This window comes from Monodelphis domestica, chromosome 1 (assembly GCF_027887165.1).
Source record: "Monodelphis domestica isolate mMonDom1 chromosome 1, mMonDom1.pri, whole genome shotgun sequence".
Lineage (NCBI taxonomy): Eukaryota > Metazoa > Chordata > Mammalia > Didelphimorphia > Didelphidae > Monodelphis > Monodelphis domestica.
Genome location: NC_077227.1, coordinates 111,455,394 through 111,468,977, shown reverse-complemented (window position 1 = coordinate 111,468,977; position 13,584 = coordinate 111,455,394). Strand labels below are relative to the sequence as shown.

The 13,584-nt window shown below is 36.7% G+C and overlaps 2 protein-coding genes across 3 annotated transcripts in view; both read left to right on the top strand.

Moving 5' to 3' along the window:
• CFAP58 (cilia and flagella associated protein 58) overlaps positions 1-13,584 on the top strand; it is a 119,589-nt gene that overhangs the window by 80,784 nt on the left and 25,221 nt on the right. The gene's annotated exons all lie outside the window — the stretch shown is intronic.
• Positions 7,271-8,340, top strand: LOC103097653 (mono-ADP ribosylhydrolase 1). The gene has a single exon (XM_007479041.3). It carries the CDS (start codon positions 7,406-7,408, stop codon positions 8,138-8,140), a length of 735 nt encoding a protein of 244 aa, XP_007479103.1. The 5' UTR covers positions 7,271-7,405; the 3' UTR covers positions 8,141-8,340.

The following is a 13,584-nucleotide window of genomic DNA, read 5'->3' as shown; positions in this document are numbered from 1 at the left end:
CTCCTGATTGTAACAATGAAGGTATTTAGCTCTTCCTTGATTGTGAAGATTAAATTATAATCCTCTGCCTATTTTTAGATTTTTAATCCCCAAAAATGTAAGCACAGTACTTAAAGTTGAATATGGAGATCTACCTATTTGGGATTTTAACCACAAAAAGGTGTGAACACCCATTTCATACATTGAGTTGGAGGTCTGTGACTCATGTGTGAAAGAGTGGGCAGTCCTGGAGTGGAGCATTGGCTGTGATTGATAGATGTAAAAATTTAGGGGAAGTGAAACAAGAGGAAAAGGTCTTTAAAAGTAGAAAGAGACACACACACTTGGAGTGAAGAGAGTCACTTGGAGTGAAGAAAGACACTTGGAGTGAAGACTCACACTTGGAGTAGAATCTCCTGTGAGAAGCAGTTCTACCAGAGTTGAGGCTGAAAAAGAATCTGCTGATTGAACTGACACGTGGTGAGTGTAAAGGGGGACTTTAGTAATTCATTTTGGGTATGTAGTAATTAAATCCCTGGCAACCAATTAAATCTATTCAGTTCAACCATAAATTTAACATACTTAAGATGACACAACCATACTAGACCTCAGATCCCTTAACTATTAAATGAGGAGGTTGGACTAAATAGTCTCTGAAGACCTTTCCAGCTTTAGGTCAATGATATATGATCCTGTGAGCCTTGAAAGAAGCTAAAGATTAAAGAGCTAAAGATTAAAGTTAAAGAAGTGAAGAGAAGAGAGAAAGGGATGTTCTTTCAGACATGAGGTTTGGAAGATGGAATGTCCAACTCAAGACCAATATGGAGTCTGGTTTGTCAAGAGAATCAAGTTCATGAAAGAGAGCATTGCTAAATAAATCTGAAAACATAGACCAGAGTCATATTGTAAAGGACTTTAGCTGTTAAACTGAAGAAGACTTAGTACAAGAGATATTAAAGTCACTCAAGCTTTTTAAATAAGGTAATGGCATGATCCAAACTTTGCTTTAGGAAGATTTTCTTTTTAGTAGCTGTGTGAAGGGAAAAGATTGGAAATGGGGAAAGTGAGAAATGATGAGATTCAATTCAATTGATAAATAAACATTTATTAAGTTTCTACCATATAACTGTGCTATACTTATACTATAAAATTGTGCATACCCTTTGATCTGGTACGGCCTCTACTGGGTAACTTTATTCGAATAGGAGAATAAAAAAGGGGAAAGGACCTGCTTGTACAAAAATATTTAAAGCTGCTCTTTTTTTCTTTTTTTTTAAATTATATTTTATTTGATCATTTCCAAGCATTATTCATTAAAGACATAGATCATTTTCTTTTCCTCCCCCTACCCCCCATAGCCGACGCGTAAATCCACTGGGCATTACATGTTTTCTTGATTTGAACCCATTGCTATGTTGATAATATTTGCATTAGAGTGTTCATTTAGAGTCTCTCCTCTGTCATGTCCCCTCAACCGCCGTAGTCAGGCAGTTGCTTTTCCTCGGTGTTTCCACTCCCATAGTTTATCCTTTGCTTATGAATAGTGTTTTTTTCTCCTAGATCCCTGCAAATTGTTCGATTATACCACAGTGTATTAGTCTCTGTGTACAATGTTCTCCTGGTTCTGCTCCTCTCGCTCTGCATCACTTCCTGGAGGTTGTTCCAGTCTCCATGGAACTCCTCCACTTTATTATTCCTTTTAGCACAATAGTATTCCATCACCAACATATACCACAATTTGTTCAGCCATTCCCCAATTGATGGGCATCCCCTCGTTTTCCAGTTTTGGGCCACCACAAAGAGCGCAGCTATGAATATTTTTGTACAAGTCTTTGTGTCCATTATCTCTTTGGGGTACAGACCCAGCAGTGCTATGGCTGGGTCAAAGGGTAGATATTCTTTTGTCGCCCTTTGGGCATAGTTCCAAATTGCCCTCCAGAATGGTTGGATCAGTTCACAACTCCACCAGCAATGAATTAATGTCCCTACTTTGCCACATCCCCTCCAGCATTCATTACTTTCCTTTGCTGTTATGTTAGCCCATCTGCTAGGTGTGAGGTGATACCTCAGAGTTGTTTTTATTTGCATCTCTCTGATTATAAGAGATTTAGAACACTTCTTCATGTGCTTATTAATAGTTTTGATTTCTTTATCTGAGAACTGCCTATCCATGTCCCTTGCCCATTTATCAATTAGAGAATGGCTTGATTTTTTGTACAATTGATTTAGCTCATTATAAATATGAGTAATTAAACCTTTGTCAGAGGTTTCTATGAAGATTTTTTCCCAATTTGTTGTTTCCCTTCTGATTTTAGTTACATTGCTTTTGTTTGTACAAAAGCTTTTTAGTTTGATGTAGTCAAAATTATTTATTTTACATTTTGTGATTCTTTCTATGTCTTGCTTGGTTTTAAAGCCTTTCCCCTCCCAAAGGTCTGACATGTATACTATTCTGTGTTTACCCAATTTACTTATGGTTTCCTTCTTTATGTTTAAGTCACTCACCCATTCAGAGTTTATCTTGGTGTAGGGTGTGAGGTGTTGATCTATTCCTAGTCTCTCCCACACTGTCTTCCAATTTTCCCAGCAGTTTTTATCGAATAGTGGATTTTTGTCCCAAAAGCTGAGATCTTTGGGTTTATCGTATACTGTCTTGCTGAGGTCGCTTTCCCCCAGTCTATTCCACTGATCTTCCTTTCTGTTTCTTAGCCAGTACCAAATTGTTTTGATGACTGCTGCTTTGTAATATAGTTTTAGGTCAGGGACTGCAAGGCCCCCATCATATGTGGTTTTTTTTCATTATTTCCCTGGATATCCTTGATCTTTTGTTCTTCCAAATGAATTTTGTTATGGTTTTTTCTAAATCAGTGAAGAAGTATTTTGGTAGTTCAATGGGTATGGCACTAAATAGATAAATAAGTTTGGGTAGGATGGTCATTTTTATTATATTGGCTCGTCCTATCCATGAGCAGTTAATGTTTTTCCAATTGTTCAAGTCTAGTTTTAGTTGTGTGGAGAGTGTTTTGTAGTTGTATTCATATAGTTCCTGTGTTTGTCTCGGGAGGTAGATTCCTAGGTATTTTATTTTGTCTAAGGTGATTTTGAATGGGATTTCTCTTTCTAGTTCTTGCTGCTGAGCTGTGTTGGAGATATATAGAAAAGCTGATGATTTATGTGGGTTTATTTTGTATCCTGCAACTTTGCTAAAGTTGTTGATTATTTCAATTAGCTTTTTGGTTGAATCTCTAGGATTCTTTAAGTAGACCATCATGTCATCTGCAAAGAGTGATAACTTGGTCTCCTCCTTGCCTATTTTGATGCCTTCAATTTCTTTTTCTTCTCTAATTGCTACTGCTAGTGTTTCTAGTACAATGTCAAATAGTAGAGGTGATAATGGGCATCCTTGTTTCACTCCTAATCTTATTGGGAATGCATCTAGTTTATCCCCATTGCAGATGATATTAGCTGATGGTTTTAGATATATACTGTTTATTATTTTTTATTATTTTTAGGAATGGCCCTTTTATTCCTATGCTTTCTAGTGTTTTTAATAGGAATGGGTGTTGTATTTTATCAAATGCTTTTTCTGCATCTATTGAGATAATCATGTGGTTCTTGCTGGTTTGCTTGTTGATGTGGTCAATTATGTGGATGGTTTTCCTAATATTGAACCAGCCCTGCCATCCCTGGTATAAATCCTACTTGATCATGGTGAATGATCCTTCTGATCACTTGCTGGAATCTTTTTGCTAGTATCCTATTTGAGATTTTTGCATCTATATTCATTAGGGAGATTGGTCTATAGTTTTCTTTCTCTGTTTTTGACCTGCCTGGTTTTGGAATCAGTACCATGTTTGTGTCATAAAAGGAGTTTGGTAGAACTCCCTCTTTGCTTATTATGTCAAATAGTTTGTATAGTATTGGGATTAACTGTTCTCTGAATGTTTGATAGAATTCACTGGTGAATCCATCAGGCCCTGGGGATTTTTTCTTAGGAAGTTCTTTGATAGCTTGTTGGATTTCATTTTCTGATATGGGATTATTTAAGAATTCTATTTCCTCTTCTGTTAGTCTAGGCAGTTTGTATTTTTGTATATATTCATCCATTTCTCCTAAATTGGTGTATTTATTGCCATATAATTGGGCAAAGTAATTTCTAATGATTGCCTTAATTTCCTCTTCATCGGAGGTGCTGTCCCCCTTTTCATCTTTAATGCTGTTAATTTGCTTTTCTTCCTTCCTTTTTTTAATTAGATTGACCAATACTTTGTCTATTTTGTTTGTTTTTTTCAAAGTACCAGCTTTTTGTCTTATTTATTAAATCAATAGTTCTATCACTTTCGATTTTATTAATTTCTCCCTTAATTTTTAGGATTTCTAGTTTGGTTTTCTGCTGGGGGGTTTTAATTTGATCGCTTTCGAGTTTTTTCATTTGCATTTCCAATTGATTGATCTCTGCTCTCCCTAGTTTGTTAATATAAGCATTCAGGGATATGAATTTACCTCTGATTATTGCTTTGGCTGCATCCCAAAAGGTTTGAAAGGATGTCTCACCATTGTCATTTTCCTCGATGAAATTATTAATTGTTTCTATGATTTCTTCTTTGACTAAACGGTTTTGGAGTATCATATTGTTTAATTTCCAATTGGTTTTAGATTTGGTTTTCCATGTACCATGACTAATCATTATTTTTATTGCCTTGTGATCTGAGAAGGCTGCATTCATTATTTCTGCTTTTCTGCATTTGCATGCTATTTTTCTGTGACCTAATGTATGGTCAATTTTTGTGAATGTGCCATGTGGTGCTGAGAAGAAGGTGTATTCCTTTTTATCCCTATTTACTTTTCTCCATATATCTATTAATTCTAATTTTTCTAAGATTTCATTCACTTCTTTTACCTCTTTCTTATTTATTTTTTGATTTGATTTATCTAAATTTGATAATGGTTGGTTTAAGTCTCCCACTAATATGGTTTTACTGTCTATTTCTTCCTTCAATTCTCCTAGTTTCTCCATTAGAAATTTGGGTGCTATATTATTTGGTGCATACATGTTGATTAATGATATTTCCTCATTGTCTAAAGTCCCTTTTAACAAAGTATAATTACCTTCCCTATCCCTTTTGATCAGGTCTATTTTTGCTTTGGCTTTATCAGATATCATGATTACCACTCCTGCCTTCTTTCTGTCAGTTGAGGCCCAGAAGGTCTTACTCCATCCTTTAATTCTGACCTTGTGGGTGTCAACCCGCCTCATGTGTGTTTCTTGAAGACAACATATGGTAGGGTTTTGGATTCTAATCCATTCTGCTATTTGTCTATGTTTTATGGGTGAGTTCATCCCATTCACATTCAAAGTTATGATTGTCATTTGTGGATTCCCTGGCATTTTGATTGCCTTCCCTAATTCTAACCTTTTCTTCTTCGGCTCTACCTTTTAGTCCAGTGATTTACTTTGAATCAATCCCCCTTGTCCCCTCCCTTGATGTTTCCCTTTTTAGTCCCTCCCTTTTTCTTCCCTCCCCCTCCCCCCTCTCTTTCCCTCCCTTTTTGTTCTCCCTCTCCCCCTCCCCCCTTGGTTTTCCCTTCTCCCTACCCTTGTTGGGTAAGATAGAATTCAAGATCCCAATGGATCTGGATGTTTTTCCCTCTCAGAGTTGATTTCCCTGAGATTAAGGTTTAAGTAAAAAACCCTCTCTTCCTCTCCTTCTTATAGGAGTTTTCTTCCCCTCCCCTTCCCATGTGAATCTTTGTGTGAGAAAGATTATTCTATTTGGTCTTTCTTTACCCCCTATTTATACATTACATTTCCCCCACATATTAGTATACATAGATTGATATAAATGTAGTCCTTATAGAAGAGAGTTTGAGTAAAAGAAGAAGATAACATTTTTCCCCTTTCCTTAATATTTACCTTTTCAGGTATTCCTTGCTCTTTGTTTTTCGGTATCAAACTTTCCACAGAGCTCTGGTCTTTTCTTTGCAAAAAGTTGGAAGTCTTCTATTTTGTTGAATGCCCATACTTTCCCTTGGAAGTATATAGTCAGTTTTGCTGGGTAGCTGATTCTTGGTTGAAGACCCAGCTCTCTTGCCTTTCTGAAGATCATGTTCCATGCCTTATGATCATTCAGAGTAGAACTTGCAAGGTCTTGTGTGACCCTGATTGGCATTCCTTTATATCTAATTTGTCTTTTTCTGGCTTCCTGTAGGATTTTTTCTTTTGTTTGAGAGCTTTGGAATTTGGCAATTACATTCCTGGGAGTTGTCTTTTGGGGGTTTAGTGTAGAAGGTGTTCTGTGAGCTCTGTCAGTGGCTGTATTGCCCCCTTGTTCTAGAATCTCTGGGCATAAAGCTGCTCTTTTTGCAGTAGAAAAGAATTGGAAATTGAGGGGGGATGTCCATCCATTGGGGAATGGCAGAACAAGTTGTGGTACATGTTGGTGATGGAATATTATTATGCTATAAGGAATGATAAGCAAGATGATTTCAGAAAAAGCTGGAAAGATCTGCAGGAACTGATGTAGAGTGAAGTAAGTAGAACTGGGAAAACATTGTACACAATAATGGCAATGTTGGATGTTGATTATCTGTGAAAATTTAGCCACTCAGCAATGCATTGATCTGGGACAATCTTGAAAGACTTATCAGGGGGAATGCTATCCACCTCCAGAGAAAGAACTGTTAGAGCCCTCTTTTATATCAGTGTATTTTTGGTTTTATTTTTAGTTTTTGGTTATGTATGGCTTTGCTCTTACAACAGTGACCAAAAGGAAATAAAGAATGTTAAATTTTAAAAAAGTTTCTACCAACTAGATACTGTGCAACATACTGGGGATACAAAGCAAAAGACAGTCCCTGCTCCCCAGGAGCTCCAGAACTAGAGGTGGCCATGGGGAATGGAGGGAAGGGAATGATGAAAGAAATGTGGAGACAAAAGTGACAAGAATTGGCAACTGATTGGGGATGGGAGTAGAGGGAGAGGAAAGAGAAGATGGAGCTTCTGAGGTGGCATTCCTGATTGACTAGGAAGAATAAGGATCCTCTCAACTGAAACAGGAAGGTGAAGGGGAGGTGGTGAGAGAATTGGTTCGTCCACATGAGCAAGATGAACAGGGAAGCAAGAAAACCTTTCTAATTTATTCTTGCCCCCTAGAGCCCACATCCTCCCCTCAGTGAAACCACCTGGGCTAGGAGGAGACATTTTCTGTAGTCTTGTTTATGTCACTAACAAGCTATGTGACCTTGGTTGAGTCACGTCAATCCTGAGTTATTCCCCTTTAAAGGAGGACTCCTGAGCCGGCTCAGCAGCAGAACCCTGTGCACAGTCCTCCTTGGCACCGCACTGCCTCTGCCGGGCACAGGGACCCCAGCAGCGGCAGGGTGGGTGTACAGCTCACAGCCTGGGTCAGCAACTTCCCCTCTGGCTATGGCGGCGAAAGTGGACCTCAAGTTCTCCACCGACTGGAAGGAGGCGAAAGCTTATCTGAAGGCTCTGACTGACAAGCAGAGGGAGGAGCATTATTTCTGCCCAGACTTTGTCAGCCTGAAGAAAATACCCCCCTGGAAGGATGGGGAGGCAAAAGGGGCGCCAGATAAGGAGAAGGAATCCCATTACAAGCCGGACAAGGCCCTGAATGAGAAGCTCTCACTCTTCCGGGGAGACATCACCAAGTTAGAGGTGGACGCCATTGTGAACGCGGCCAACAGTTCCCTGATGGGAGGAGGTGGCGTGGACGGCTGCATCCACCGAGCGGCCGGCCCCCTGCTCAAAGAAGAATGCCGCACACTCCATCACTGTGAGACCGGCAAAGCTAAGATCACGGGCGGCTACCGCCTGCCTGCCAAGTACGTCATCCACACCGTGGGGCCCATTGCGCAGGGAAACCCCAGCCCCGCCCAGGTCCAGGAGCTTCGCAACTGCTACCTTAACAGCCTGCAACTGGTGCTCGACAACAGCCTTAGATCCGTGGCCTTTCCTTGCATTTCCACCGGGGTCTTTGGTTACCCCAGTGAGGCAGCAGCTGAGGTCGTCCTGAGCACCCTTCGGGAGTGGCTAGAGGAGCACAGGGACAAGGTTGATCGGTTGGTGATCTGTGTATTTCTGGAAAAGGATGAGAAGATATACCGCAAGCGGCTGCCTTATTTCTTCCCTATGGCCTGATTCTGCATCACGATTCCCACTCCGTCAGACTAATACTCTTCCAGGAGGGCTCAAAACCAGCTCTCAGACTATACTGTTCAACCTGTCCCAAGTTGCCCCTGCCCTCATCCCCCTCCTGACCCTCCCGCAGTGAGGAGGATCTCACATTACCACTCAATAAAGGGTTCGAAGCTCATTAAAAATAAAAACAACTAAATCAAGTGAAGGCAATCATAATACTTAGAACTGGAAGAAGGGACCTTTTAGGTTATCCACATCAACTCCTTCATTTTCCGGGGGAAATGGAGGTCTAAAAAGATTAAGTGACCTTATCAAGATCACACAAGGTAGTAAGTTGCTGAGCTAACATTTGAGCCCTGTTTTAAAAGACGTGCCAAATAAACCCAATTGTTCTGACTCCAAATACAATTCTCTTCCTCTAACACGGGAAATACAGTTACAGTGATGTAGGAGTCTTGAGGAGAGAACAAAGTGGAGAATAGCAAGTTGTTAGGAGTATTAATAGCCAATCAGGAAAGAAGAAGAAAAAAGAAAAGGGTAGTCCTTGAAGAAATGGGGGCACAGATGAGGCTAGATAATATAACTTAGTGGTCTCATTAGTATGGTAGTTTGGCTTCCTCTAGTAGCATTCAACAGCTCTTGAAATGGAGTGAACAAAGCCAGTGGCAGGAGTGGGACTAAGAGTTAGAGCTTGATGAGGCATGGGCAACAGCAGGGCACGAGGGCAAGGAACCAAAGTTAGATAACCATCGTACCAAGCCTACAAGAAAAGAAGACTAGACTAGACTAACAGGAAGGGGTGAAATCATAGTGAAGATGTACAGCGTTAGGAATTGGAAACATGGCTTATAATCAGAGGCATTCCAGACTTCTGGATTGTGGAGGAAGAAGACTTAGGAGTGATGATGAGAATCTACCTAATGATTATTTTTTATATATTTTGCATTCAAACATATGCACATAAACACATATATACAATGGGTGGGCAGATTGGTAAAGTGAATAGAGAACTGTCTTGGAAGTCATGAAGACTTGACTGGTTGGGTGAACCTGGTCATTTAAACTTTGCTCTAGACAATTCTATAAAACAAGTTGCAAAAAAAAAAAAAAGTGCCTTTCTATGTTGGTAGAGGGTGTTTTTTTTTTCCTGCCCAGGAGTTCCTTGTACCAAAATCATAGGTCCAATCTTACTCCTTCTCCCTAATCTTGTACATGATTGTGTACCTGATGAGAATGAGAAACTATTGATTTTATCCCTGGCGGTGGGAGTTGGGGAGAATTCCTGTTGAAGGTACTCCCTCAATTGGGAAGCAGAGGTGAAGCTAAAACTAGTTGGGCTGTACATTGTTCTCCTGAAGAACTTGATGACCCTTCTAGAAGTAGGACTAGAGAAAACAGACAGTGAGTATGATCAGGGGTGGGAATATCTGTGGTGAACTCATTGACCGGTGAGGACTGAGAGAGTTTGAAGTGCTAGATGGGGCAGGATGGAAATAATGACTCTGGGGGAAAAGGAATGAACAGAGTTCTTTTTGTTAATGATCTTCATGTATACACTGAACAGTGGAATTCAGGGTCAAAAGTTATATGTATTTGAGTCACTATAAACATTCTATATTGTTTTCTGAATTGTTGTATCAATTCATTGTTCCACCAACAATGCATTAATGTGTGCCTGTTTTTTTCTAGGGTCCTCCAACTTCAGTTATTTTCATCTTTTATTATTTTTGACATTTTTTCAGTGTGAAGTAAAACATCAGGGTTATTTGGATATGTAAAATTTAAATTATATCTCTACTAATAAAATATTATATTTTATGAGGTTTATTAAGGATTATTAGAAATCAAGGAATAAAGAGGATACAAAATAAAAACCACATGCCCATGGCTGATTAGCCCATTTAAAATTCCCGAATTTAGCTTATCTCTATACTTGCTACATCATTGCAAAGGAAGAGAAGAACTGTGGGAGTCTTACGACCAGTTAAATACCAATTGTGATATTGCCAACGTGGAGACTCAGGAGAGATTATAGGGAATTCTGGGAAATACCAAGGACTTCTGGGGAATGAAGTCTAGGGTTCAAAATCTCCATTTATACAGATATGCATTTTTATATTAGTGATTTGGAACATTTTTTTGTATGGTTGTAATAGTTTGAGATTTTTTTTGGAGAACTATTTGACTAAATGTCAATTATATTTCTGTTACTTTCTCTATTCTTTTTTATTGGTAAAACATTTGGTGCTTTCCCATTGCATATAATGGTTGCATTTTGTTTTAGATGACTATTTAAAAAATCATACTAAAAAAATTTCTCTTCCTATACTTTCTAGGGTTTTCAGCATAAGATGAGAATTTTACTTTGTCAAAGGCTTTTTCTACATCTAGAGATAATCTTTTGGGTTTGGACATTTTTGTTTTTAATATTTTAATCTTATGGGTTTAGATGTTTTTGTTTCTAATATTTTTAAAGTAATGCTATTTTCCAAACATTGAACAACTATCCTAGTATTCCTGATATAAATCCAAGTTGGTCATAATGAATGATTTTTGGTACAAAGTGCTATAGTTTATTTTGTTCAAGATTTTACTTTAAAAATTGTAATGTGTATTCATTAGTGATATTGACCTGTATTTCTTGTTCCTTATTTCTCCTGGATTTTTATATTAGAACTATATCATAAAAGGAGTTTAGAGAAGCCTTTCCAAATTAAAAAAATTTTGTATAATTTTGGTGTTTGATTGAATTTTCTTATACATACATCTGGTCTAGGATTTTTTTCTTTTAGTAGTTTCTTTACAACTAAATATATTTTATTTTCTGAGATAAGATGAATTATGATCTCTCTTTACTATTCTTTTAGTTTGAGGATTTTTACAATTTTGATGTTGATATATTCTCTTTTATGTTCTTACTTTTTTGCATATAAGTGCATAATAAGCTCTTATAATTATTTTTATTTCTTCTGGTTTTTTTTTGGCAGGGTTTAACCTTGTTCATTTTATTATTTTTTGGGGGTCATTTTTCTGCCCTCTTTTTAATTAGGCTTGGTAAAACATCATTAATTTTGTTAGTAAGCCTTTAGTTTTGACATCATTAATTTTGTTAGTAAGCCTTTAGTTTTGTTCATAACTTCTATAGTCTTTTTTGGTTTCCCATTTACCTATTTCACTTCTAATCTCAGAAAGCTCCTCTTTTGTGTTTATTCTGGGCTTGTTGGATTTTTAATTTTTAAAACTGCATGTTCAGTGCATTAAATCTCCTTTTTATTTGCTAATTTGTGTGTGTGTGTGTGTGTGTGTGTGTATGTGTGTGTGTGCGCGCGCGGGCCGCAAAATATATACTCTGAAGACTGCTTTAGCTTCATCCTAGAAATTTTGTCGTTTTTTGGCCTCATCAGTTTTTACACAATTAATTGTAGGATTTGTTCAGTAACTCACTCATCATTTAGGATTAAATTGTTCAGACTCCATTAAAGTTTAAGCCTTTTGTTTATGTTCCCTGAATTGATTCCTATATTTATTTAATAGAATCTGTAAGGGATATATTTAATATTTATGCCCCTTTCCCACTTATTTTCAATTTCTTTTTGCCTTCATAAATAGTTTTTTTAAAATTGCCATTGGTGCTGAGAATATCCACATTCTTTAGTGATCCCATTCCAAAGTATCCATAAATTTTTGCATTCTAAATTCTTTAAGAATTCCTTTAATTATATATTTTATCTTTTCACCTTTCTGTTAGATTTCTCCAGCTCTGAGAGAGGAACAATGAAGTTTCCTATTATTATTATTATCTGTCTTTGCTTTTTAGCTTGAGTATTTTATAATTTTGAAGATATATCTTTTTTGTTCTTACTTTTCTTTGTTTCTAACTGTTCATAACAGGTTCTTATAATTATTATTTCTTTTGTTTTTGCTCATGTTAATATGTATGTCTTTTTACAATTCAGATAGGTTTTCCTTAATCAATTTAGATATTTCAGTTTGATCAAAATTTTTAATACTGATATTGGTTCATTAGAACAATGCAAATTCCCTTTTCATCTCTTTTTATATTATGAAATTTTAGTTTTGTCTTCTCTGAGTCATCTGATTTGACACTAATTTTCTTCTAGCCCTCATACTGATTCTGTTCCATATCTTTGATGTTTAAATATGCTTCTTCAAGTAACATTGTGTGGTTTTATTTTCTTATTCAATTTATACTCTTTTGTTTTACTAGATTGTTTTGTCCATTCACATTTAAAGTCATGAGAGTTGAGATTTACATTTCCCTCCATTTGTTTATCTAATTATTTTTATAAATCAGGATTTTTTTTGTTCCCCTTTTTATAAGAAAATACTTTTTTCTTAAAGTTAATTTTGCTCAATTCTCTTTGATGGAATGATATTCATATAGACTTTTTTTTCTTCTTACCCTTTCTCTCCTTTTCTAAACCTTTTCTTAGTTGGAAGATTTTTGTTCAATTTGTTAATTTATTTTTATTTCTTTTATTTAGATATCCATTCCTTCTCTTATTTTCTTTGTTTTTTTTTCTACATAAGTGATTAGTTCAAAATCCTTCCTCTCACTTTCTTTATCCTCTTATTATTAAAATAAACAAACCTTTCAATGGTTCTCTTCTATTTTTTAACCACATGGGCCAGCATGTCTTTTAAAAAAAATTATTTCATTACTTTAGTATGTCATTCTTTCTTTGGTAATTGTATTCATTTACAATCCTTGCAGTTTGGCATGCTTGCAAGTAGAATGTTTTGCCTATGTCTTTTTGTTGTTGTAATTGTTATTGCAAGAATACCTCAAATGCTGCTCTTATTGAACCTCCATCTCTTTTCTTGATTAGGCTCAGGTTTTCAGGATATGTCACTCTGAATTGCATCTTGAGCTCCTTCCTTTTTAGAATACTATTCTATCTTCCAGTGACCAGTGGGTCCAGAATAGTTTTGTGCTATTCAAAAGTCTTCACCTTTATATTTGAAGGTTTTTCTCCTTCCCACTTGCAGAATTAATCATCGTTGGAATTGTTACATTTAATTTCTCTTTGTCTTGGATATTAAAGTATAAGACTCTTTTCCTGGAGATAAAAGAATCAATGGATTCTTATGGTAGGTCCTTTGTTTTCTGAAGTCAGAGATTTTGGGCAATTTTCTTGTATCATTTCCTATATTGTGTTGTTCACATTTTTTAGATTGTCATGTTCTTCAGGGAGACCAATAGTCCTTAAGCTGTCTCTCTGCATCCTGTCTTTAAGGTTAATAGCTTTTTCTTATATAGTGATCATGGGTTCTTTTAACATTATTGCCTTTCTCTTTTTTCCTTCTAGATTATCCTGTCAATTTGAATTACAAATCTCTTGTTCTCTCTTTTCTTTGGTGACTCTCCACTGTGGATTCACATTTTTCCTATTCTACTAATTTTTTCTGCTCTGCTAATATTT

What these genes read in the sequence shown, in the direction of transcription:
- LOC103097653 (XM_007479041.3), top strand. Translation starts at nt 7,406, where the DNA reads ATGGCGGCGAAAGTGGACCTCAAGTTCTCCACCGACTGGAAGGAGGCG.